At 31.6% G+C, this 27,183-nt stretch overlaps 2 protein-coding genes across 5 annotated transcripts; one reads left to right on the plus strand and one right to left on the minus strand.

Annotated features, from left to right (window-relative positions):
- Positions 1 to 93: 93 nt before the first annotated feature.
- Positions 94 to 4,163, plus strand: LOC121123878 (D-lactate dehydrogenase). Of its 3 annotated transcripts, XM_071891148.1 has the most exons (4): positions 485 to 624; positions 2,313 to 2,436; positions 2,502 to 3,216; positions 3,278 to 4,163. In XM_071891148.1, exons 3-4 carry the CDS (start codon positions 2,764 to 2,766, stop codon positions 3,842 to 3,844), a joined length of 1,020 nt encoding a protein of 339 aa, XP_071747249.1. In that variant the 5' UTR covers positions 485 to 624; positions 2,313 to 2,436; positions 2,502 to 2,763; the 3' UTR covers positions 3,845 to 4,163. The 3 variants fall into 3 exon arrangements, with proteins under 3 accessions (XP_040574873.1, XP_071747248.1, XP_071747249.1); XM_040718939.2 differs by lacking the exon at positions 485 to 624 and adding an exon at positions 94 to 235 and having other exon boundaries at positions 2,313 to 3,216; XM_071891147.1 differs by having other exon boundaries at positions 454 to 624; positions 2,090 to 3,216.
- Positions 4,098 to 7,230, minus strand: LOC121123877 (uncharacterized). Of its 2 annotated transcripts, none has more exons than XM_040718937.2 (4): positions 6,910 to 7,230; positions 5,340 to 5,681; positions 4,918 to 5,226; positions 4,098 to 4,666 (listed from the first exon to the last, which is right to left on the minus strand). In XM_040718937.2, exons 1-4 carry the CDS (start codon positions 7,081 to 7,083, stop codon positions 4,196 to 4,198), a joined length of 1,296 nt encoding a protein of 431 aa, XP_040574871.1. In that variant the 5' UTR covers positions 7,084 to 7,230; the 3' UTR covers positions 4,098 to 4,195. The 2 variants fall into 2 exon arrangements, with proteins under 2 accessions (XP_040574871.1, XP_040574872.1); XM_040718938.2 differs by lacking the exon at positions 6,910 to 7,230 and adding an exon at positions 6,576 to 6,715.
- Between the last annotated feature and the right edge of the window lie 19,953 nt (positions 7,231 to 27,183).

The raw sequence follows: 27,183 nt of genomic DNA on the forward strand, positions 1-27,183 counted from the left end.
CTTGCATGGGTCCTCATGAACTTGAGGGGATTGGACTGGGATTTTTTTCTTTAACTCCACCGGTACAGTCTGGTCTATTTGAAATAGCCCTTCTTCCTTTCCAACGTTTCAGGCTTGCTGACGGCGTAGATGGTGGTCCTGGAGACGCCCCACTCCTTTAAGTGCGTGAATGGAAGTTCGTCGATCACGTTCAAGTGTCATTTTCTCTACTTGTACCTAATATAGAGAGCTCAAGGTTTATTTTGTTTTGTAAATAATTGTTTATGCTTTATTACATCTAAATATGAATTAATTTCAATCACTCAACCTTCATTTATTATTGAATTAATAAGTGTTCAGATTTCAATGGACTACCCGGTAATTAATCTATGCTTGAAACTCAATATTTTCCTAACGCTCCTTCATGTTCCATACCAAGCCAGGAAACGAGTTTTTCAGAGCCTGTTTTTTGATGGACTTAAAAAAATATTGCATTCTCCTGTGCAGCCTCTATATTTGTTAAAATATTTATATATTTAGTTCCTTTGAAAGTACCATTCCACCAGGAACTTTGAATACATTTGAGTAGGTAAATTGTTTAGTCTTAATACTTCTCTGTAAATATTGCATCCTCCTTTGTTAAAGGTAATTCTACACTTTTTATTTTTATATGATGTAATACAATTTCTTATGAAAAGCTAGATAATCCTTAATATATATGTAATAAACAAATACTTGCATTATATATTGATTTATCTAGGCAAGAGTTCTAGTAAATTCATAATTTGCTGACTGAGTACATACATAAATTACACCTTTACTTTATTCTTTAATTTCGTATTCAGGTTGCACGGAAATTATTTGCTCATTAAGCATATTGAAGCAGAATATTATTCATCAGTGCCATTTTTTACGGAAATTATAGTTTCCGAGTTAGTAACAAAACATTCTACAATGCTTTAACCATGAATACGAAGAATGATCCAACACGCATTAGTTTAAGGCTTAGATCAAGGAATTTTTTTGAAAAAGAACCCAAAAATTACAATTTTTGGGTAAAAACTTTCAAAAATCCACATCGGTTATTTTCAAGTGTATTTTATAAATCCATAGCTAGTCGCCATAAATTGAATTTTTTTTTTTCAAAAAATTCAGAAATCCACAACTGTTGACAAAAGGATACATTTTTTGGAAAAAATAATTCAAAAATCTACTGCTACTGACAGAAAATTTAATTTTTAGGAAAATAAATTTTTAAACATTAAATTTGTTGGAAAAAAAATGATTCATTTTATTTCATTTAAAATTTTGATATTTTTATGAGGGGGGAGGGGGAGGCTACAGTCCCCCTGTGGAGGCCCTGCATCAAATAAAAGGACTTAAACCTTTCCTTCTATCAATAATATATTCCTCTGTTGCCTAGTGTTATTAAATATTATTTCTATATTTTAGATAAAAATTTACTATGACAATAGAAAATAAGACATTTTTCTACAATTATACTACTTTTTTCGTCCTGAATCGATCAAAAAATTAATAACAATTGTACAAATTTAGACATTTCAAAGGTTTTTTTAGTATATATTACTTTGATTTAATTCAAATATCACTGTTTATCAATGGCATTAAGTATTATTCAATTTAATTGTTAAGTCTTTTTTAATTCATAAAGCCATTTTTAACAAGATTTATTAAACAATTTTTTGGGGAAAATATCAACTTTGTGCCCCCAAGATGGTATTCCTTCATTTTTGATGTAATTTATGACGTCTGGTAAAACACTCTATAGAAAGTTGCGACAAAAATACAAGTAGTAAGGTAGTGTAGCTTTTAATGGGTGTATTTTTGCATTTGGAGACTTGTCCAAGAAATTGGATGTACTTTTGAAATATTTCATATTTTAATGAGTTTCCCTTAATTAGCATTAATATCGACCTTCTAATGAAGTCAATTATTGCATTATCTTATGAATAATTCTATATTTAAAATTATTCACCCCATTTTTGAATTGCTACTTGTACACGACATTTATAAATTAATATACAATCAAATAATCCATAATTGATCTAGTGTAATTATAAATACTTTAGGTATTTTCATGTTTTTTTAGAATGCTTAGAAAGCCCTTTTTCCATCGGAAAACTTTCAGGACTTTTACAAAACATGGACTATTGATTTTGTCTTTCACAATATGATGAAACATTTTCCCAATGTCACTACTAACGTGTGTCATGAAGGAGAGATTAGATTGAGGGTGTTTTTTTGTTTTTTTTTGTAGATTTAATATTCCGAAATATGCCATGCATTCATTATAATATTTTAACTATTTGCAGAGTCTGGCGGGGGATTTCCCACCTATTTGTTATATGACTGAGTCAATGAGTGAACCAGCAATTTTTCAAGAGCTCCGTGCAAGTGATAATCGCGTACCTTGAAGAAAAAGGAGGGAAATATTATGTATGTACATTACATCTTAGTAATACAATAATACACTAATGCAATTAATAATGATTCTACTGAAGAGGTCATAAACAGTCGACGAAGAATTGTTGCATCAGCCAAGCTTTCACTATAATCGCAGACTTTCCTTCGATCGTAGCACTCCCTCACATTTTAAATTACTGTGTATTCCTTCTTCTCTTTCCTTTTATATTCTTTCTTGTTTGAAGAAGCGTTTGCATTCGCAATCATTTCATAACTGAGTGAAGTTCTTAGAGGTCATCATCAAGTAGCAAGAAGCTTCCACGTAAAGGATCTTACCTATTGAAAATTTCAACTACAAATATGGGCAAGGATATCTTTATCATCGACACTCGTTGTCATTTGAACAAAAGCATGAAAAAGATTTTTGAAAAGAATGGGTTTGAATGTGAAGTGGCTGAGGGATTCAGCGGTGTTCCAGAGGATGTTCTCCGTAAAGCCAAGGGCTTTCAAGCCATTGTTATCTTCGTTAACAAAAAGCTCCAGGATAGTGACGTAGAAATCCTTAAAGATAATGGAAACAAAATGATTCTTTGCTGCTCAGCAGGTTTCGATAACATCCCCAAACATGATCTCTTGAAGGAGGCGGGGATTCGAGTGGCTCGTGTTCCCTCTTACTCCCCTTCTTCCATTGCAGAATATGCCATTTCTTCCATGTTTGCTCTTGCAAAGAACATTCAAAGAAGTTACGAAATGACCAAATTGGCAGATTTCCGAATTGGAGGTCTTCACTGTATCCTTCTTGAGGATAAAACCGTAATGAAACTAATTAATTTAATGTGTGTATGTGCTAAATTATTCTCTTTGATATTTAAAGGTGGGAATTATCGGCACTGGATTGATCGGAAAGAAAACCGTACAAAAAGTAGCCGGAATGGTCGATAAGGTTCTCTGCTACGATGCTTACCCCGCCAACGATTGGATCAAAACGGTTCCTAATGCAGAATACGTAGATATGGATACCCTTTTTGCTAATTCCAACATTATCTCTATTCACGTTCCTCTCCTAAAAGAAACACAACACTTGATTAATAAGGACACCATCGAGAAAATGAAAAAGGATGTCATTATTATCAATACAAGTCGCGGAGAAATCATCAATACACCTGATTTGGTGGATGGTCTTAAATCTAAAAAGATCATGGGTGTCGCTCTTGATGTATTTGAAGGAGAAAAGGCCTTTATGTTTAAAGATATGTCAAAAGTTGGATTTGAAAATTATCCTGAATTGGAGGATCTTGTGTCTATGGATAATGTCATTATTTCTAGTCATGTTGCATTTTACACCGATGAAAGTATTCGACAAATTACAGATAAAACCTATAATAACTTTTTGGGATTCGTTGGTAAGGGAGATGTGGACGAGAAGGCTGTCGTTGTTTAATCTAGTCCTAAAAATGTATTAACTTTTTCCTTTTTTATGCAAAAAAAAAAAAAGTCTTTATTGTGTATGAAATCCTATAAGAATTTGTTATCCATTTTTCTCGAGAATATTTCAAGTCTTTACTACTAATATTCAAATAGTTTAAATTTATTTTCTAAACAGAAATTTATGTTAACTTATTATGTTTATCTTCTTCTTTGTTTAAAGTCAACTGGATTTCCAGTTATGTCATTTAAATAATTTATACATGTACTCATTCGCAAAAAAAATTGTATTCTTATTAAATTTAAGAAAATAATATATCAGATAGTAATTATGATTTCTTAGTTTTGTTTGAGTAGTGTGAGGACTTTATCCCATAAACGAGGGCATCAGAGTATTGTGTTGAGTCTTTGGGATGGTATCATAATAAGTGGGGAATGGACTGACTTGTGATGGGAATGTTGCATTAACATTCCAATTGTTCGTGTGATGCTGCTGTAGCTGTAAATTAGAACCCTTATTCTGTTGTGACATAGTTTGTCTAGCTCCAACACCACCATTCGCTGCTTTCAGTTCCTTTTGTTCCCTGATACGATGACGATCCACGTGCACCTTCAACTTATCTTGTCGGCCAAATAATTTACCACAAATGGAACATTCAAATGGCTTTTCTCCGGTGTGTGACCTTCGGTGACGGTTTAAATGGGAAGCACGTGTAAATTTTGAATCACAGAAATCGCATGCAAATGGTTTGGAGTTATTGTGAGTTTGTAAATGAGTTCTTAGGTTGGGAAAATTGGCACAATCTTTTCCACATAGAGGACAAATTGGCAAGGATGACTGAAAATAAAAAATGAATAAGGTTTTATTAAAACAACAACAATCCTTGCTATAATAAATATGATGCTTCCAGGAGAGAATAAACGATTCTCGATCAAAAGAAGAGATGATGTAATATTACATCATTACCTTAATTTTTTGAAAATAACTTTTTTTAAATGTTATGGAAAGGTATATTATGACATTTCCACAAATTAGAAAAGGAAAGAGTAAATTGAGCACACTTTAAAGAATGATTTTCATCAACTTACTGTATTAAGAATATTGTTAATATGATCGGTAGTTAAATTTACAGGAGGATGTTGAGGGAATGGTGGTTGCATTTGTTCTTGTTTAACTCGAGGAACAGCGGATATATGTAGAGGATCCGCTTCAACTTTTGATAAAAGGGATGAGAATACTTGATGATTTGAAGCCCATGCTTGACCAACACTCTCATCTAGACACATGAGTTTAGATGGATTTGGAACCTCGTAGTCATTGTTGCAGAGAGCACCTTCTTCCATTATATTGCTTAAATTTTCCTTCCTATCTTTCAAAATATCACTTTCGTTATGTATCTAAAAATAAATAAATCAAAACATTAGGATTTGAAAAAGTATTTTACAACATGTATGAAGAAACGTCTACTGAATCATTAATAGAGAAGTGAAAAGATAGAACGACTCCTAACCTTTCTGCTACTAAGATCTCTAGGCTCTTCCTCTGTGACTAAACCGTTTGTTGGAGGAGAAGAAGATATGTACTGTCTTGGACTTCTCGTTTTTCTCTTGTTCCCAATGGTCTCAACGTTTAACATAGTAGAATTATTTTTCTTTTGTTTTTCTTCCAAAGCAGAATGAATCCCTTTGATAAATAGCATATTCGAAGTATCCATAATTTTCATAAGGAGTACATCATCATCAACAAGGAGCTCTCCAGTATAGATGAAGTCAAGGAGAAGTTTAATCGTTTCCGACTCAACTTCTGGAAGATGTACGACGGGTTGCTCCGAAGGATTTTCAAGAAAGACATTCTGAAATATGAAGAATAAAGTATTTTAGTTTTTTGCAACTGACGTGCAAGCCATCAATAATAAGATAATCTCATTTTATTCCTAAATGTGGATTCATTATAGTTTACTATTTTAAACTAATATATCATCAATTGTGAGAATCTATCATGACATCTTTTGAATCAATGACACCATAATATATGTAATAAAGTGGGCCTCATAAACCTACAAAAATAAAAGCTTAAAAAATGCTCAAGTTTTTCCTGATAATTTATAAGATTACTTAATGAACTAAGTCATTTTCAGAACACAATCAATAAATATCGGCTAACTAAATTAGACACTCATCTACTTCAAAAATGTACTTCCATCTGATCAGGAAGAATCGATTCGTACTCTTGATGGAAAGGAATGAAAAAATATATAAATTATAATACTTTCTTCTCTCCTAGCTCAAGTAGAATGTGAAAGGAAGTGTAAAATGTTTCCCGATTACGGTAATCCCCACCTTCATATCAAATCTAGTCTTGCCAGGATTCTTGAAAATGTGGCCCACCAACATATAAGCAATCTATAATGATTTTTCTTAAAATGGAGTGTATATTCTTCCCCGAATTATCCTCAATTTATATCAACAAATTTGATCGTCATTATAAAAGAATGACAAATTGAAAGATTTTATGGTTGTAAGGGGGGGTGGGTGTGATATTGGAGATTAAGTCTCTTAAATCAAATAAAGGTTCACAACTATAGGTAGCTAACATTCTTGGCTATCTTATCATATCCCATATATTTGAATAATAGCCCTATAATTGAGTTACACATGTCTATGAAATATTGGGGCGTATGTTCATATGTATTGGGATTTTATATTTTTCTGGATTTTTGTTCACGACTGTTTTTATGTTGACGCACATTATATAACTTTACAATAAATCTGATTTGATTCATTTAAAATTCACAGATTGTCGGATATTATGCAGAGATGAAAAAAACAACAACGAGATTGTACACTACAAACAGACATTATTTAGTGAGATCCTAATTTACCAACTTTGTAGCTCCATTTCTGCAAAAAAAACCAGGGAGTCAAAATGAAATCCCAAAGTACATTTATTTCTATATTGATGGAGATATATTTGCAGGTTTGATCCGACTAAATCAGGATAGGATGAACATAAATAAGGGGATGTCTTGTTCAAAGCGGCACTGAACACAGTGATGGAGTTACGTCACACAACAAACTTACACGAAGGAAATCCGAGCAGGATGATAGAACGAATCGATGTGCTCTAAACATTTGCCCATTGGCAGTGTACAGCGTCACGTCCGCGAGACTTTCAGATTTCACGAGGTTTGCAAAGACCTTTTCCATATTTGGAAAATGACTTGACCACTTTAAATTAAAGGATTTCGGAATCATGTTTGAAGAAGTAGGGAAAAAACAATGCAGCACTAACTACTCGCTTAAAGAAACGATGACGAAGAAAAGTTCACTATATGTAAGAGTACTGTGGGAAGACAACTCGCGTCGTCCAAGGCCCTCCAAGATGAGAAGATGACTGAGAATAATAATTTTTATTTTTTTAGGCAAAGTAAAAAAAATAGTAATAAAAAAAAAGAGAGTGGAGTTGCCACGTCCCCCTACCGATCTCATTGGGGGAGCCATCTTCCCCCCTCCTGTATATATATTTTTTATTTTGTTCCCCGCATGTCAGACAGGAATGATGTCGACTCTACATACTACTACGAACGAACGACCCCCCTCTTCCTCCAACGCAGCTGGTAAACGCTTGTCCCCCCCCTCTCATGTTTTTTATTATTATTATTTGCTGCTTTAGATAATAATATAAAATAAAATTCGCCTTCTTAAGAAAAAGAAAAAAATATAAATTAAATATTGTTAAAATGGTATAAAGTTTGTTTTTGAAGGAATCCCTTAAGTAGTATATATAAATAAAAAATAAGTTTTCACCTTCGGAAAACATGCAAATTTGAACATTATAAAAATATTATTAGTACTAAATATACGTGCGTGAGTAGTGCTGCTGTGTAGGAGGAGAGAAGGAGGAAAAAAACAAGAGGAGCAGGGAATCGACACTCCATCACTACAATTCTTTTCGAGTTGTTCTTATTATTATTGTTATTTAGGGTGGGGGGGAAGAGAACACTGACTGACTAGGGGGGATAGAATTGGGTTTTTTCCCTTCTTCATATTCTTCTTCCTACTCCTCCTTCAAACATATTATTGGAATGAAGAAAAGTTGAGGAGGGGGAGGATATTTCTGTTGTAGTTTGTACAGTTTGTAGATACATAGATATGGCACATATCCAGAGGGAGCAGCATCAGAAAATGGTCACAAAATGCGCTCCTTTAAAAGAATGTTTGGTTTGGTTCCATTTCATTACAGGCCTTGAACGTTAACTACAACAAAAACAGAGGCACACTACCAAACAATCAACAGTTTAACCATCCATGGACGGCATAGCAAGGACAATGCATTACATACTATTTATACTAATATCAAAGTCTTTTTTAACCATAGTTTGAATGAAGGATAAGCAAAAGCTCTCGATTTGTCAGCTTATTTTCTTCATATCAGTGTTATGATCGTTGATTGGTTAATTATGATTAGCTATTGTTATTAATGTTTCATTTTTAAAGATAGGTTGCCGATGTAATTTATTAATCATCCCTTGTTAGAGGCCATGCGTAAAGTGAGTATGTACGCAAGTTTTGATATAATTTGCTCCCCCCATTTTCACATTTATTTAACCCCCTCTCCTTTTAAAATACGTACTTGTTTATTACCTCTGCCAACGAAGTTGAACATAAGTTATGTTTTTGCCCCTGTTTATTTGTTAGTCACCAGGATTGCGGATTATGATCAAACTTGGTAAGAAGATTATATATGGTCACAGTAAGAATCCATTAAATCAAGGTGGAAGGTCATGGTAACACAAAACGTAAAAAATACATAACCGACTTTAACTTTGGAACAAATTGAGATACATCACTCAATTTGATTTTTGGGTGAGGTATTATGTTCTAGTTATATTAGCTCTGGTTAAGGTGTGATTGATTATTTATCTACTAGGTAATTAATGAAAATAAGTCTGAGCAGTTTTGAAGAGTTTGTCAACACTGCTACTACAACCACTTCATTTTGGGGCCTTTTTTATTTCTCTTTTTAGAACAAAGGTTGAGGGATCAAATGAAGATATTACCAGGATTAGGGATATGAAAATTGTCGAAATCTTCCTGAGCATACATTTAAAAAAAATTATAATTTGTTAACCTGCTAAATATGTGTGTTCTTATTAGTATTATCCAGGGGTGTGCGTAAGGATTTTTTTTTGGGCTTGATTTTTTTGATAAATTTTTGATAGCTAAAATTTGCCTCTGGCCAGAATTTTTACCAAAATAAATCCTTGAAAAAAAGTTAACCTAATTTCCCGTCTGAAATTTTTCACAACAAGCAATAATTTTTGGGGAGATAAAGAGAAAAATCCATTTATTTGGGGGGGGCACCCCTGCAGATGACCTTGTTATCCTTCTTTATTCTGAAAATTCAAACGTATTACTGAGCAAGAAATACTATGGTTTTTACAGTGAGGCATCTGACTTTGTCAACTGATATATCGTCTATCAAAGTAGCCAACAAGAACAAGGACTTATACAACATTCACGTCAGGTGTTGCGTACGTATATGATATACGTACGCTAAATGTACTAAGTTAAGAAAAAATAGTTAAGTCCTATTTATTAATTATAATATTGTGCGAAAATTCAAATAATTGAGCGCGCATTTTCTTCCCTCTCCTTTTTGACGTGAATCTGACTTATTTCCTACTTTTCATCATGCTTCATGTACTACGTGTGTATCAATGAATACGTCACAGGTGTTACAGAGCCTCCACCCTTCTGCTCCTTACCTAAATATTATTATAGTCAGACAATTTTTGTTTTTTAAAATATATACTGTAGTATATGTTTTATTCAGGGTCGAAGTCACTAGTCATCTTATCAAGAGTGAGGAAATGATAAAAGCAATGCAAGACAAAAGCGTATCAATTAGGGAAAAGGACGGGGGGCTTTTGCCACTCTGCCCCCCGGCGACTATAGCCGTTTCATTGTAGAGGGTCCCTTTTTTGACGAGAGAAATAGAATAATACAATGTTAAAATAAGATACAGCACTCTCCTTATTTGTAGCCAAATAAGGAGAGAAGAGCCACAAAGTTGTACCTACTACCTCTGCTAAATGAAACATAAAAAAAATCTTGTATACTGTTAAGTGAGAATCTAAAAGAGGCGACGGAGGATTTTTATCTTTCTCTCTTGTGGATGTATTTCTTTTCTTTTCAAAATATAAATTCCTTTTAACAAAATATTTGTAAAGAACGAAGAAACCCTCAGTTAATAGACGAATGCGAGTCAACAGCAGGGGTAGGACTCACTCGTTGTCAGGTGTGATGAGAAGAAAAAAATGACAGAAAATGTGTATCATTAATACAATAATTAATTATCAGAGCAGAAAGAAAGTTCACATTTAGAAGAATCGTAGACAAGGGTGCCATGGGATACAATTTGAATAGCTAGTGTCAATATATTACCGTATTATTAATTAATTATAGCTGATACAATCTATAAATTAGGAATGTATAAGCCTCAAAATTTTGAGGTCTGTCCTAAAATCTAAAGGATGCACCAGAATTAGACGCAAAAACAATTTAACATATTTTACTAAATTATGTGAACATAAAATATTCTTTAAATAGTTGTATTAAACTATATCAGGGGTAAATTAAAGTGCTTTACTATAATTAGGTGGAAATAGTGTTGGATCGGTCTTAGGACTGATGTACTAATCATTCTCCCTCACCGCCTGTCAGTATTTTTTTTATCGGTCCGATCTTTTTTACCATTCTTCGAAAACTTCAAGCTCAAAGCAAGGTTTATATCTCAAAAAAGTGATACAGCAAAGTAATTTGAATGTTTTGAAAGAAATTTGACTTCCTTATAGTAGCTAAAATTTGAGATTCTGTGAGATTTTGATGGGATAGAGGGCGTCGTAGTAGCTATTCTTGTACATCAAACAGTCCTTATGATGTCTAATAGTGACAATATTTCGTTATGAGGACCAATCTCTGAGATTTTGAATAATAATCAATCCTTAATTTAGAGTTCAATACTCCTTTTACTTAGACAATGTCCTTTATGCTTTGACTACATGTATACATGTGTACATTGATATGGCCCCCATAAAGGTATGTAATAAACCCTTATCTTGAAGATAGAGGAAGAGAGGAAAAGAGGAACGACGCTAGGTACAAGGTAGGTATATTTATACTTAAATACAATTTATAAGTAGGGCTTGTCTGGGTGTGGAGGAGATTCTACCCTCACCTGATGATTACTATTAAGTTTTCATTACCCTGAAGGGAGGACACACATACAAGAGAATTATAGTATTTCGTTCGGAGGTCTTCATTCTTTAGATTTACAGGTCCATTTATTTATCTATTCTACCTTTGCTCGGACAAATTAAAGTTTGAAATGACTCAGCCATATCGTTATGTCAGAGCCAGTAGAAGGCCCAGTTAGGATAGTAGATCTTCTCTTTTTTATGTATAAATTTATGAAATATTCGTTTTCGTGAGTTAAGTTAATTTTCATTCGAATTAAAATAAGGAAGGTCAAAATCAAGACAAAATTCATAAAGAAAGAAAGCGAAAGCTCTCCCTAAAATCAAATTTAACTATTTATTACAATTTGTACCAAAGTTTTGGTCGATTATGTATTTTTTACGTTTTTTCTTACGTTGACCAGGACCTTTGGAAATTTAATGCCTTCTTACTGTGACCATATATAATCTTCGTCCCATATTTGATCAAAATCGATGAGTAACTTTTGCCGTAATCTTGATGAATAACAAATAAACTAACTAATTTAATATAATGGGCACTCGCTAGAGTGCAAACCCTCCACTAAAATCAAGATTGAGGCAAGTATCTCCATTTGTTCCAAAGTTACGGTCGTTAGGGATTTTTTACGCTTGTGTTACCTTGAACTTTGACTTCAACATCTCAAAATCTAATGGTATCTTACCGTCAACATATGTAATCTTTGTACCAAGTTTGTTAAAAAACGACTTGTAAATTTTGTCATAATCCTGGTGACTAACAGGCAAACAGAGGCAAAACATAACTTCCGTTTAACTTTGTTAGCGGAGGTAACAAACAAACAGATGCAAAAACCTTACCTCCGTTCTACTTGGTTGTGGAGGTAATAATTAATTCATTTTTAGATATTCTTTAATTGATTATTGAAATATTAAACACCTAAAGCCGTTCACTGATGAGGCCAAATCTCCTTTTTTAGGGGGGGGGGCTGTCTTAATTGCATTTTTGGCAAAATGAGATTTCGGCACCAAAATAATAATTTTGCTAATGAAATACTTTGTACAATTCATCAGCTATTTACATAAGCAAAACTTGATACCAACAAATAGTAATTTCCGAATAAGGACTGCCCTAAGCATTCAATGAGCAAGTTAGGAGACAAATAAATATTGTAAGGTATGAGGGGGATAAGTTAACTTCTTTTCTACTTGATTTGGGTCTTGGTTATGGGGAGGGGTCAGAATGTATGTATGAAGGACAATATCCCATCTTGTGTACACCTTGATCCAAGATAAATTCCAATACTGTAACTACAGGGGTTTTTAGGGGCCTTACCTACCCAAAACAATGTTGTGCCGCCTCCCAACAGAAATATAAAAGTAAGTATAATTAAAACTTTATAATATTAAAACTGCAAAATGTTGACTACATCCCAAATTTGTATATTTTTACATGACCTGTTACTACTGAAGTGTGTATGTTGTAATAACTAAAGAAGGATTTTTGTACAGAAATAACTAAGTTTAGCAATCAGAAAAGGAAAAAGGGTTGATACATCTGCTCTTCTTAGAAAATTTAATTTTCTGTGAAAAGTTATGAATTTAATGAAATTTTTCTCCAAAAAATTTAATATTTGAAATTTTATTTTTGAACTTTTTTTCCAAAAAATTTAATTTTTGAGAACAACTTGGGATTTTTGAAATTTTTCTCCCAAAAATATAATATTTGAAACTTTTTTGAAAAAATCTAATTTTTGAAACTTTTTACACAATAATTGAATTTTTGAACGTTTTTTTTATTAAAAAATTCCAAAAACCAAGCCCCCCCCCCCAATAAAAACTCCCTGATAAGAGTATTTTTATTATATCCAAATTTCTTATATCCGGATTTTACTGTATATATATTTACTTCCACCAAGTAAGGTTCTCTATTGCCACTGTTTTTTTTGTTTGTCTGTTGATGACTAGCCTGGGAGTTGCTAACCTTTATTATTTGAGGGGTGGGGTATAGACCAAAAAATTTCTACACCGTAATATATTCACTTTTGTAAATTGGTATGTTATATATATTAAAAAATTTGTAGGGCTTCATAAACTTTTAGAAACTTAAGCCCCATCCCCCACCCCTCAAGAGAGACTAGCTACGCCATTAGTCACAAGGATTATGGCAAAAGTTACAGATCGATTTTGATCTAACATTGTACGAAGATTACATATGGTCAAAGTAAGAGCTAAGAGGACATTAAATTTTGAGATGTCGAGGTAGTACAAACTATATAATCGACCAATACTTTAAAATATATTGGGGTACATAGGTCAAATTGGTGATTTTATGTAGATGCAATAAAGATGGGTCATATAGCAAAAATAGTAAACTTGGCCATAGTTTACTCTACCGAGTGCCCAATCTTATTTGAACTGTTTTGATTGATGATACGTGTGTTTGAGGAGGATAATGATTGGAAAGTGTGAGCATCACGTCAATTGCGTGACACTTGAGAGTCCCATATACACATAAACTATACAGGAATGAAAAATCAATGCAATAATATTAGAATCTCATTCCCAAAAAATATCTTTGAAACCCCTTCTCATCATCCTTGCTTCAATGGAAGTAAGAAGAAAGAAAGTTATAGTTAACGTAGGACTATACGATGATATTATACAATTCAGTGGGGGGGGACTTGGAACTCCCCCTCAGTCAGTCATACACACATCCACAAGGGGGGTTCTTTGGAGGAGGAAGAGGGGGAGGACTGGGGAGGGAACAAAGAAAGTTTTTCATACATCATCATAACAGACGTTTATTCTTCATGTTTTAATAATTCTTCTTTGGAAATGTACATTAGAGTGGTTTTTTTTCAATTTTTTTCGAATTTTGATTGTCATAGGGTATGAAGATTAACTATGCGCAATTTTATTTTATAGTCCTATAAGATTATATTTAGGGCCCACGTCTTGTTCAAAGTTTGAAAAAAGGCAAAAAAAAAACAACCTCCGAGTGAATATAGGAAGATAAAGGAATAAAATACATTTTTATTTATTTAGCATAAAGTAATTATGATGGAAATTTTTTTACTTATAAAAAGTTGTTCATTTTTTTTCTCTAAAATTGTTGAAATGAACAAAAAAGAAAAAAAGTTAGGAGAATTTGATGATCTGCACATTGTGCAAATCCTTTTTTTTACATTTTCAGAAAGGAAATATCAAAATTTTCTTTTCTTTTTTATTGCGCTATATACTTAGAAAAAAAATATTATTCATGTGTTTTATATGTTAGAATAATGTTTATCATAATTAATAAATGTAAAATAATTTTTAATGCTCTATTTTAAGCGTTATAAGCGAAAATACTATCTTTTTTTTATTTAAGATGTAGGAAAATGAAAATTTATTTACTTTATTTCCTTACCAAATCCCAAATGTTCCAAATTAACCATAATCGAAAAAAGTTAAAAAAACAAACCGCCCTAATTCAAATAGCATGGAGTATTACATATTATGTAAATTCTCTTTACGGAGCTTCGTAAATATTCCCTTTTCTCTCCTCCCTTTTTATAATCATTTTACGGAAATCCTTCAATGGATAACAATACTTTTTTTAGTCTCTATATTGGGGAGTATCATTCTATAAATTCATGATGTAGTTACATCAGCATTCAGGGGTGTCCGGAGGATTATATATATATATTTTTTTTTTTCTGGGGGAAGAGTGCTTGGCTTAAAATTTTTCCGTAAATGAACTTTCTTTTTTAGAAAATAAATCATTGAAAAAAAAATTTGACTCCTATATTCACGTAAAGTTTTTTAGTCTGACGGAAAAATTTATACTAAAAACCACAAAAAATCCTTTATTTGGGGGAGGGGCCACAGGCCCACACATTGAATCGTGTCCCAGAGATGTCTGGAAAGAATTCTCTTTTTTAATTATGGATTATGTATGTATTTACTAATGCTGAAAGGCGTCTTTGACAATCGTGACAGAATTTATAAATAGCAAATTTGATAAATAATTACTTTTTTTTTTACATTTACATTTTTTTTTAGAGAAGACAATAGTTTTATATAACGATGGGGATACATAAAGTGTCCTTAGACACTTCAAAAAGAAACTCACTAGCTAACATGCTGAGTGCTAATTTATTACTGACTCTAAGGTACAATTATGAAGAATAAAAAAATAGAAAAGAAGAACAGATTAGAAACATCAGAATATTCTCTTACTGATATTAGATTTGGTTTTATCATTCCGCTCAATAATAAAACTTTTTCTAAGCCTCCGAACGATTCTATGAGTTCTGCTAAAGAAAGGAAGACTTAATAGGAAGATTCAAAACATATACGTGAGTAGCGTTCATTAATTTTTTGCAAGCAGAATTGGAAATATTTTTCTTTGTGTTGCTGTTTATATGGTCGGTATTTATTTGTTTTTGAACGCTCTTCTCATGATGCAGTAGAGAACCAGAGGATCGAATATCCTCTCCCAAAAACTAATCTTGCTGGGTAATAATTTTTACAAGAATTAGGGGTGGATCTCAAATCCAATAATATATCTAGTAGAACATCAACCCAACCACTACCTGTTTCCAATATCTTGCATTGCATAGCCTCCTTCAAGGTTGTCTTTATATTTTGGATATTAAAACCATTCATCAGTTTCTCCCAAAACTAAGTCCCCAAACTGACCTCCTTGGTCAGTTGTTATGATTTTAGGGTAACCAAATCCACAAAACCAGTTCTTTCTAATCTAAGCTAGTAAATGATGTTTTCAGTGCTGGCTTTTGGTAAAGGATACACTTTTAACCACTTTGATGCCCTGTCTATCACTGTAAGAGCCATTTTGAAATGGCCCAATTAAATCAAGGTGGTTATGATAAAAAAGTTTATTGGAGATTCAATTTTTTTAAACTATAAAGAGGCTAATCCCATTTTCTTGGATTTGCTGCAAACGTCACAACGATCTATGTAGTCCCTTATGTCGGAAGACATCGGAGTCCAAAAAAAAACTGGTCTTGTGTTTTTGATCCCCCTTTGTGACTCATTGTGGAACGTTTTTAATAATTGGGGAACTAAATTTTTGGGCACCACAGGCCTTGCGGACTTGGTTCTAATATCACCAAGGATATTTTGCCCATCAATTTCAATCTACTCTGCCAAGGGATAAGCAGCTTCCACCTTTTCTTCCGATTGCTCTCTCCGCCACTGCTTCCAGTCCTTGAAATTTAACTTAAACAAATTAATTCGCGATAAGAAATCGGACGGTACATCATTTTTACCCGAAATATGAGCTAATTTTTTTTTTCGCTCAGCTCTGCAAAATACCAATAATATTTCATTGGCCATTTGGGATTCTTAGTTAATTGGGCCGCCATCAAAGGAGTAAGAAACACTCCTCCCTTCAATAACATGATCAAAATATCTTATGGATTATAATACTACCAGAAGCTCACGATCAAAAGAACCCTCTTTCAATTCTCTGTCATTCAATGACCGACTGTAGAAAGCTAATGGGCGAAATTTACAGCCTCCCCCCTTGTTCGAGCACTCCACCAATTCTATAGTCCGAAGCATCCACACAAAGTCTTAATTCTTCATTTGGAACATAGTGAGTAAGAGTGGTAACTTTATCCAAACCACTTTTAAAATCTAAGTAAGCATTCTCTAGGTCATTGCCCCAAGATATTGGCCTCTCAAACTAACTTAGACTCATTGGGACGTATTTCCCTATTTGAGATTGGGAACCCCAGAAATTCAATATCATTTTCTCAAAATTGACTTTTTTATAAGTTATAACTAAGTCCATTAGTTTCCAAAGCCTTGCGAACAGAACATACAGTTAGTGTTGTGTTGGTCCTTATTTAGGACCGAGAACCACAGTCCAATCCAGTCCGACTTGTCGGTCCTTCAAAAAGGTAAAATCGATCCCTCATGACGTCTATGAGGCTGTTTTTCCTTCTATAACATTATTCCGTTATATTTGGCTAAATAAAACATCGATATTTTTATTAAAAAAATTCCAAGGACCGGTTCCAATGATTGACAGTCCTAAACTGGTCCTAAAACTGGACTGAATCGAAAAAATAAGGAGGGACACAAAACTACATACAGTCCCTTCATCTTTCTCCCTGTAGACACCTCTTTTTACAACCAGTCTGGATTTTTTTTAATTCTTATAAATTTGTGAAATGCCCAATTTTTTAAGGATAAATATGTACATAAATAAAAAACAGATTCCAAAGGCAAAAATTTTAAATGTCTCATTTGCAAAAAAAAGTAGCAACTAGTTAGTTTCTTCAAGCTCTTTCTAAAAAGTTTGAGTGTCTTATGCAATGTCAAAAAATATCTATATGACTTTGATAGATGATATCTAATAATAGCAGAGGCCCATTCTCAAACACCTTTGATCATGAGGAATCTTCCGTTCGAACGCTCCATATCTTTCAACCACCAAAATTTAAATTGCACGAATATCCTCCGAATCTATGGGTTCCCCTATATATATATTCTTCTCTAGGTAACCCTTAAAAATTAATAAAGGAATATCGATTGATTTAGTATTAGGAGACGAATCTTCATTTTTCGATGACACGCTCAACAGAATTATCGCTATAATTATATTAACATTATTGATCTCCAGGCCTTTCAGGTTTAAACTAATAAATGATATCAGAATATGTAACCGAGGACATTCCAAATTTGAGTAATCCAACAAAAAACTTAACATGTCATGAACTCATTTAAAATTACCCGAACGCTTCAGACAAGATATAAAAAAAGGACGATGAGTTATCCCCAATATTTTTTCAATAGTAGTGCTTATTGGCCCCATTAATGATTGGTCCAATCAGACCCTTCCAATAACGAAACTATGATTACGGCACTGTCTTTCTATTAAGACATATTATGTGAAAATATGTTAATTAATTTGCTTTTATCAAGAAGCTTTATGTAAGAATATACTCAAAGATAGAAAATATACAAGTAACAACTCTTTATAGATGAGGGTTTTTCCATTTTTTATTTACTAACATACAGCACCATATGGCGTGTTTCAGATATTTCCTGGAGGTGAGACAGTTTGCCAAGGACATCCACTGGTGGTGGGTTGGAGGGTCTGTAAATTGACCCAATTTTTGCTTTTTACTATAATTTTCTTTGGTAAGGATAAATTTTACCCCAAAAATAGGTATAACTTATTTTTGAAAAACTGCAAAATATTTAAAATTTGAAATTTTTTTCCAGAAATTTAATATTTCATATTTAATTTTTAAAATTTTTTTCACGGATAATTTATTTTAATGTGAATAACTGTAGATTTTTCTAATTTATTAGAGATTTTATTTTTTTCAAAAAATTAAATTTTCTCTGAATAACTTTGGATTTTAGAAAAAAAATTCCAATAAATTTAATCTAAATTTGTTTTAAACAGCTGATAATTTTCCAAATTTCTTCAAAAAAAATATTTTTTTCTTATGAAAAGCTTTGTTTTTTGAAAAAAATTTCCGAAAAATTAATTATTTGTGAATACTTGTAGATTTTGGAAATTTTTTTCTTTTATTTTAAATTTCATTTTGAAATTTTTTGTGATAGCTATGAACTTTTGAAACGAAACAAAAAATATTTAGGATTTTATAACAAAAAATTCCAAAAACCAACCCTTTTTTTTTTTTTTTTTTTTTTTTTTTTTTTTTTTTGCTAAGTTTGTAGTATATATAATATATATCTTTGGAGGCTGTTCGATTTTTGAGCATAAATTATAAGTAATATTTTGTATATATTTATGTCAGACTCCTCCTTTCATTTTCAAATTCTTTTGTTCAAACTCTACATTGTGTCATTATATTTCAGGAAGTAAGGAGTTGTCCAACGTTTATCAAGAATATTGATTTACAATCTAAATCTTGTCCTTCAAAAAGCTACGCACATATGTACACTCAATATTCAATACATAATCAAAGCAATGAACGAATTATCTTCTGTGGTTGGATCCGTTACTACATAGGCACAGTCTAGTCAACCTCAAAATGTATTTATTTTTAGTCAATAGTGTTCTTCTTATTACCTAGAAACAATTGTATTTGTTTAAGGCAATTTTAAAGCCACATAATTCATTATAGTAAATACATTATGCCTCTGTAATATGTGTATATTATCCTTATGAACAATTCTAATTTCTTATTAATATTATATATATAGGTATAACATAAACCATATATAAAATAATTTACTTTTTTTTAATGTTTAACTTTTTATTAATCAGGGGTTGACAAGAAAAAAAACATCAATATATAGTTATGATTGCACAAGGGAACATTCATTTTGAACAGTCATCTGAATTCTGAAATATCTGGTATCATGGTATGTAATTCGGCAACACTTTTGTTCAAAGTCATTTTTTACCTTTAAAACAATCCCCAAATTAAAAGTAGGATTAATAAAACTTATGTAAAAGTGTTGTTTATGATTGAAAAGTTTTTGTATTGATTCTGTATCTTGTTCTGAACTCGATATGCTTTCATTTTTAGGCTGAAAATGATTTAAAACAACACTCTTCTTTAGATCCTTGTCACTTATTCATAATACATAGTGATGAGGAATATCATAGCTATTATTATAGAAAAATGTTCATCTCCCAGGATTTGTGTTCCATTTTTTTTAAGTGATACCATTTTGAAATATTAAAATTATCTACTCATTGTGAATGGATCGCTTTATTTTTAGATTCTGGTATCTCATTTCCAAGGAAAGAGTCCACTCTACTCCCTTATGAGGTCTGGTAGTTTTCCTTGGATTAATTCTCCTCCTGTCGTCGCTCGTGGACTTAGAAATCTGAATTGGAAGATCTCTTGATATGGATGATCAAGTTAGAAGTATCTTCCTTCGATTGCATCAATCTTCCTTTTACGATGCATGACGTCTTGAAATTAGAATTGAAATCGAAAAAAATATGAAAATAATCTAGACTTTGGCTAGAATAGCCCTTAAAAATAAGATCACTACAAAATGGAACAAAAATCCTTGGAGATTCACATTTTTTAAATAGATTTTTTTTTAAATTATACATTGAATATTTTTCTATACAATAAGCATGATATTTCTCATCACGATGTATTATGAATAAGTTATAAGGTTCTAAAGAAGTGTAATTTTTCATCATTTTTCAGGCTAAAAATGGAAATATATTGAGTTCAAAAACAAGATACAGAAACAACTAAAACACTTTTTAATCATTAAAAAAAAAAAAACAACATAAGTTTTATCAATTCTACTTTTAATTTGGGGATTGTTTTAAGGATAAAAAATGATTGAAGGATAATACTCCCAAATTACTATAATCCCAGATATATCAGAATTCAGATGACTGAAATAATAAAATTAGATTTTTTCCTTTAATAATGTACATATATAATTAAGTAAGCAAAGGTATCGATAGAAGTAGCATTATTGAGTCGATTCAAATGCTACAAAAAAGGCCGATTATTGTCAATTCCAGTACCGATTTCAATGCATCGGTATACCACTAATACTTAACTTATTGATGATGGATTTAGTAATATTCCAATGTCTCTTTTTTGAGTTATTATTTTTTTCCCTTGCAAAAAGACATTATCAGAGATATGTAGCATTAATTAATAGGAGAACACTAATTTTAGGATATGAATCTATATAAAAAAACATATGAAAGCCTCACAAATATCATTAAAACATGAAGCAAGGTACACGTTCAATGAATATTCATCTCATCTATGAACACTATTATATTATAATACCGGACCCCCTCCTTGTGTAATATTCTCTCGTGAGAAGCGTTAGCCATGATCATGATTAACTAATTCGAATCCTAGGAGAGTTGAATTAAAATAAAATATTAGATCTTTTATGAGACGTCCAATGAACATTTCGTTGGTATATACAACAAAGAAAGGACCGATCTACTTTTTCACAGATCCGGATCGGTTCTGTTCTTCAGACGTAAATTTCAGATCCAGATCCGAAATAAAAATGAGAGAGGAACACGTTCAGCTCAGTCCCACTAGTCTGTGGTGCTACGGATATTGTAGCTGCAGTAAATATTATAGCCAGTATTGCTAATCAGTAGGATTTTGGGAATGTTATTAAAAAAAAATCGAAAATAGACATGGTAACCTTGCCAATTTGAAGAATGTTTAGGAGGAGAGTAGCATAACATCATGCTGTTTCAATAGATCAGCTTCAATCAGCTGTTTTGAGGGAAAATGGGAGAAGCAAATAAAAATGAGGATGCAAGAATAACTCGGATGTCGATTTGTAATTCTACTCTGCATCCAATAAAGATTAAACACTGCAACAAATCCTCAGTGGTATTCTCCGTCTTCTATGAGCACAAGCAAATATTAAATCCGGTTTCGTATTTATCAATGATAGATTGTATGTAGTGGAAAAGAAAGTTTACTCCTCATGAATTTCCTAATTTTGATAGTAGCTTCTGAAAAGAAGATTCACTCTTCAGGTTGCCAATTAAAAAAAAAAAAAATAAGTGCTAAATACCTTACATCTCTTTCTATAGGTAGAATACCTGAGGTGGGAATTTCTGAGAGCGCAAGGAGAAGGTGGGAGTGAGACATTGGCGCTACTGAAATAAAGCACATTTTAATATTAGCTGCATCTTATATGATTTTAGTGGAAGAAAATGTATTACTGCTATAGAGAGGAGAACCTTCAAAATTTATAGCAAAATATATGCAATCAAAATATTGTAAAAATATACTTATTTAAACATTAACCTACATTAATTACTATTTTATTATGCACTAGCGGTAGTACCTGGAAACGCTTAGAGTTATTAGGGGTCGATGAACATGTACCATTTTGCTTTAATAATATAGAAGATAATTCCCTTAAAATCCTGGGTCTGACTCTTTATTTTTCATGTCTAAAAAAAATAATAATAACAGATTGGAAAAAATTAAACAATATGATTTGATGAGTATTTAAGCTCGTTGCTAAACCTCATCGAAAATCACATTCATTTTTTTAAGTTTTATATAAAGTACTTCCTTTTTTTCCTTTTTAGATATGTGTTGAACTACAAGATTTCCTTCATTTCATAGAGGGATCCTTGTATATTAGATTCCCTTTTTTCTTTATACTGTATTGGTATATGATTTACATCATGGAGAACTACATATAGTGCACCCAGAGTGACTTGTTGTCACAAATTAGTGATGTGCCACGTCCAAAACTCGTAGATTGCTATTCGAATTTTATAAATTAAATAAAAAAAGATAAAAAAAACTCGGCTCGTAGTCATAAAAACCCGAGTGTTACTCAGAACTCGATAAAACCTAGGAACTCATAGAAACTTGGAATTCTCTGTTTCGATCCCATTATATCATAGTTTAAAAAAAGTTTAAAATGACTTTTCCACAGGCAAAGCTAGTAGAAAAATGTTGACTTTTGTGCAATGTATATCCTTCATGCCAGTTCGCTTGAAAAGTAATCTTTGTTTTATTTTTTTAGCCTAGCATGAGGGATGGGACACTACTAAACATAAATTTGAATAATCAAATTTGATTTTCAATCTACTAGCTACTAATTCGTTTGGCATCTCCCTTGAGATTTAAGCTAAAACATAATCCTAATTGTAGTACTAGAGTATTATCTTAGTAACTATCATTATCTTCTTTGTTGTTTCAATCGTATTCACATCTTAGGGATAACTAATTAAAATTAATTAAACTAATTTATAGGTAAATCTTGGAAAATAATTTTTAAATGACAAGTTTCAATAATTCTGTAGGAAATACGATTTTTTTTGTCTGACGAGTTTTTTACCGAGTAAAAGTGTTGGGTTGAGTAATGAGTATTCAGGCAAGTAACGAGTAAACTCATAATTCCTGGAGTATTTTTTAGAAGGTCGTAAATACTCATGCAGCAAAATTCAGCTCGCGTCACATCACTATCATATATACAGACATACATATATTATTTTATACTCGCTAAATGGCTATTAAGTTGAATCAATATTACTTTTTATTGACATTTTCACGACAATTAGAAGGATTTTTTGTAATATTCAATCAAGTTGTAATAACTCAATAATTACTCAAATTCTATATCATGGTCACATAATGAAATGCCCTGATTAATTATTAACTAATTAATAACTTTGTTACAATAATAGAAATTGACAAAAAAAAAATAGTAATGATAAGAACAGATGTAGGTGGGAATTCATCATTCAGAAAAAGAATTTTATAACAGGACAATCTTTACAAAATTAAAAAAGAGGAAACACAACAAATTGTTTTTCCTTTTCTAATATGAAAGTTGCTATTTTTCTTTACGTTTTGAATGGCCCACGTAAAACTCAGTGGAATTGACCTCTGATTTGTTTAGATTTCTTTGTATATCTACATAACATTATATACTTATATTTGAATACAAATGAAGCAAAACTAACGAAAGTTTATACCTCGTATTAGCATATTTTAATGATAGGCACCCCCAGGATTACATATTAGGTTTTTGGGTAATTTTTTTTTTTAAATATGAAAAATTTCATTTCTTGGAAAAAATTTCAGAAAGGAAATTGAAAATATTATATTTCTTAGAATACAATTTGAAAAGTTCATAGTTATTTATAGAAAATTAATTTTTTTGGGAAAAAAAAAAATCAAAAAAAAATCAAAAATTTTATTGGTATATACCAAAAATTTAATTTTTTGGGAAAAAAAATTGAGAAACTCACATTTATTTTCGAAAAAGTTATTTTTTGGAAAAAAATTTCGAATATTAAATTTTTGTAAATTTTTTTTAGCATTAATTTCTTAATTTAGGGGTGGAAGCTACAGCTTACCCCTACAGAAGCCCCTACTAATTAATGTGGTGAAAAAGGCAAGCCATGGATTTGATGTTGCTCTGTAGAGGAGCACAGCATATGTGTCTGAAAAGCTAGGGGTGAAGAATATTACTGATTCCTACATTCTCAGCTGGGTCTATTCTATTCAAAAAATATGTAAGAAGACAATTTTATCTTATTTTTCATGAAGAACCAGTCTTGTCATCCTTATACATTTGAAAACGGGATAAAGAAGCTCCTCTAAGAAAGAAAGAAATTATGTATTTCAAAACTTGAAAAATAAAAAAGGAAAAATGCTGAAATATTAAGCACATAGCCATATTATTATTTAACGTCACAGGGGGTTCCCTCTTCACCCCACCTATAGCTCCGACCATATGTATATTATTTGGGAATAGTTTTTATGCTTGTATTACAAGCACCATGCTTACATATTCTATTGATAGATAGGAAACTACATGTAGTAACGTACAATCAAAAAGGATTGTAATTCTTTAATGAAATATTTGTATTTAAATTAAACACATCCATATCTTTTTTGTATCACGCAAACATTCACACACAAAAAAATATATTCCTCCTAACGCCTCTAGAACTTTTATTTTAAACAATTATATCAATGATATTCCCCTAAAAGAGAACTAACTATATAATAATATAATTTACCCAAAATTTTATAATATTCAAATGTCACTAAAATAAAAAAACAGGACAACAATTCGAACGGATTCGAAGTGCGAATCACACTTCTACAATTAATTATCGTTAGATATGATGGATTATTAAGAAAAAACTCATGGACTGAGGAACAAGTATAATATGAGGAAATATTATAATTCCATTCCTTCATTATTCCAACAGAAAACAACCACTTAACTCGTTTCATAGTAATCAGGGGTGTCTGCCTGGGGGAGGGGGTCCACCACATCAAGGATTTTTTTGAAAAAATCACTGACAAGAAAAAAGATTAGTTATTCAATCAAATTACAAGGGTCGTTTGAAAAGTCCGTGTAAAGTCCGAGGGATGGCACTACACTTATTAAGGTTATATTTAATTATTAGTATTCTAGGAAGAACCCACACCAACTTTCAGCCAGATTAGTCTATTTCTTTCTGTTTGTAATACGTTTGAATGAAGGAAGGGGAGTTATATTCAAGAAATGGACGGAAAAAATTCATGTGTTGATTAAACATTACTTTATAAAAGGCAAAACGAAACGCCGGAAAGACTAAAAACAAGATTGATAAACAGTGATTGATTAGAATAGTTTATAAGTGTGTTATCAAGGGGATATACAAGTTTTGAGTGCATGTCGAGGAGAAGGACTGAAGTGTCTGTCATCCAAACACCAAGGCACTTAAAGTCACGGTCAGCCAGCACTGGCGTACAATGACAGATGACTTCATCCGCAGTGGGACCAGGCCTTTTGTCACCGCCTGGAAGCCATCATTACTACCATGGGAAATACATTAATTTTTAAGAGAGCTCAGACACACATCTATTTATAGCATTAATTTTGACAAGATTATATTTTTAATGAATAAATTATATGTTGTTGGAGTTTAAAATTTCAAGTGTTTAAATTTTAATGGTCCACTCTGTACATTTGATAAAATAGTAAAATTACAAATAATTGATCGCATTTTAGCCCCCTTAAATTATAAAAAACAATGTACCCAATATTTTTAGATGATAAAACAAAGATTAAAAAATATAAAAAGTACATTTTTCAGCTCATTGCATATTTAAAACATGTTAGATTTAAAATACTAAAAAAACATCGATTTTTATTATTTTCTCCCAAAACTAATTAAATTTCTTGAAAGAAAAAAAAATTCAATTTGAAAAAATATATATTGCTTTATGCCTCTTGTACAACGCTCAATAGGACTAAAACTGTCCAATTTCGATCCGCCAATCGCATTTATAAGAAAAAAAAATATTGGTATGTCATTAAAAACCTTAAGCTGTTTTTGAACTGTAGGACTGAAGACTGTATTTCCGTCCATTTCAGTCTCATTCTGGTCCATTTCAGTGATTCATATCAGTCCTTAAAACGTTTAAAGTTCGGTATTTGACGACATCAGTAAACATTCTTTCTTATTTTTGAATCGGTTCTGTTAGTGAGAGTCCAAAAAACCGGTAGCAAGGAATAAAAGGACTGGCCCAAAGACTGATTTAGATCGAATAAATAGGGACTAATACAACACTATCATGAAGACTTTTTTATATTTTTCCCTCTGCAGAAAAGGTCTTTCTGCAGAGGGAAAAAAATATGAACCTGAAAAAGGGGTATTATGCAAACTTTACTCCAAAAAGAAACATACAAAGGCCCGAAATCATCTGTTAGTTAGCCATATAAGTCATTCATACCAACTGCTATTTTGGAGGGTGGGAGAAGACATGGTATAGGGTAGGATTATACATATTACAACAGGAGGAAACATGTAAAAACTGCCATTAGTTATATTCAAAATTTTATTTTACCTTTTGTTACCATTTGTCACCATAAACTAAATACTGACATATATAAGATAAACAAATAACACATTTGCAGAAATAGAGTATAGTTAATAATAAAATTTAAAAAAATATATTTTTTTAAATTATCAACTGTTACTGACAATTGAAGTATAACATGAAATTTAAAAAAAATTGAAAATAATATATAGTATATGTAATAAAAATGGGGTGTATCAAGTCTCCTACATAGTGTTGGAATCAGAATAAATGATGTAAACTGAATATTGAAACTAATAATTTATTAAAACATGTTAATTAATTGAATAACATGCTAGACATTTAATAAAATAAAATTAAAATTTTATGTTTTATAATAGAAATATATCTCAAAAAAACAGTAACCTAAAATATTTACTTTTTGTGTCAAAAATTATCTTTAACTGTAAGCATTAGGCAAACAGAGTTTGTTGATTTGATAATCAAGGAAACCTGTATGAGAAGAAATTAGTTAAAAAACTTTACATTTTAAAGTTATTGGCAGTGTAACATGACTCCTCCGTAAGAAGTATCCTCACTCTCCCTAGATATTCATAATATCAAAATCCTACATAGTATTGTATCAAAAGCTTAACTTTGGCAAATATATATATATATATATATTTGATGAGGGATCAACAAGAAATTGTATTTCTGTCCATATCGAAACGGAGCATAAGTATAGAATAAATTATTACTTCGTTTATTTATCAGAAAGAATAAATCATGAAATAGCCATGGTCTACCCTGGGTACAGTCTGAGTAAAATCTATTTCTGA

The sequence above is a fragment of the Lepeophtheirus salmonis genome, chromosome 9 (assembly GCF_016086655.4).
Source record: "Lepeophtheirus salmonis chromosome 9, UVic_Lsal_1.4, whole genome shotgun sequence".
Taxonomy (NCBI): Eukaryota; Metazoa; Arthropoda; class Copepoda; order Siphonostomatoida; family Caligidae; genus Lepeophtheirus; species Lepeophtheirus salmonis.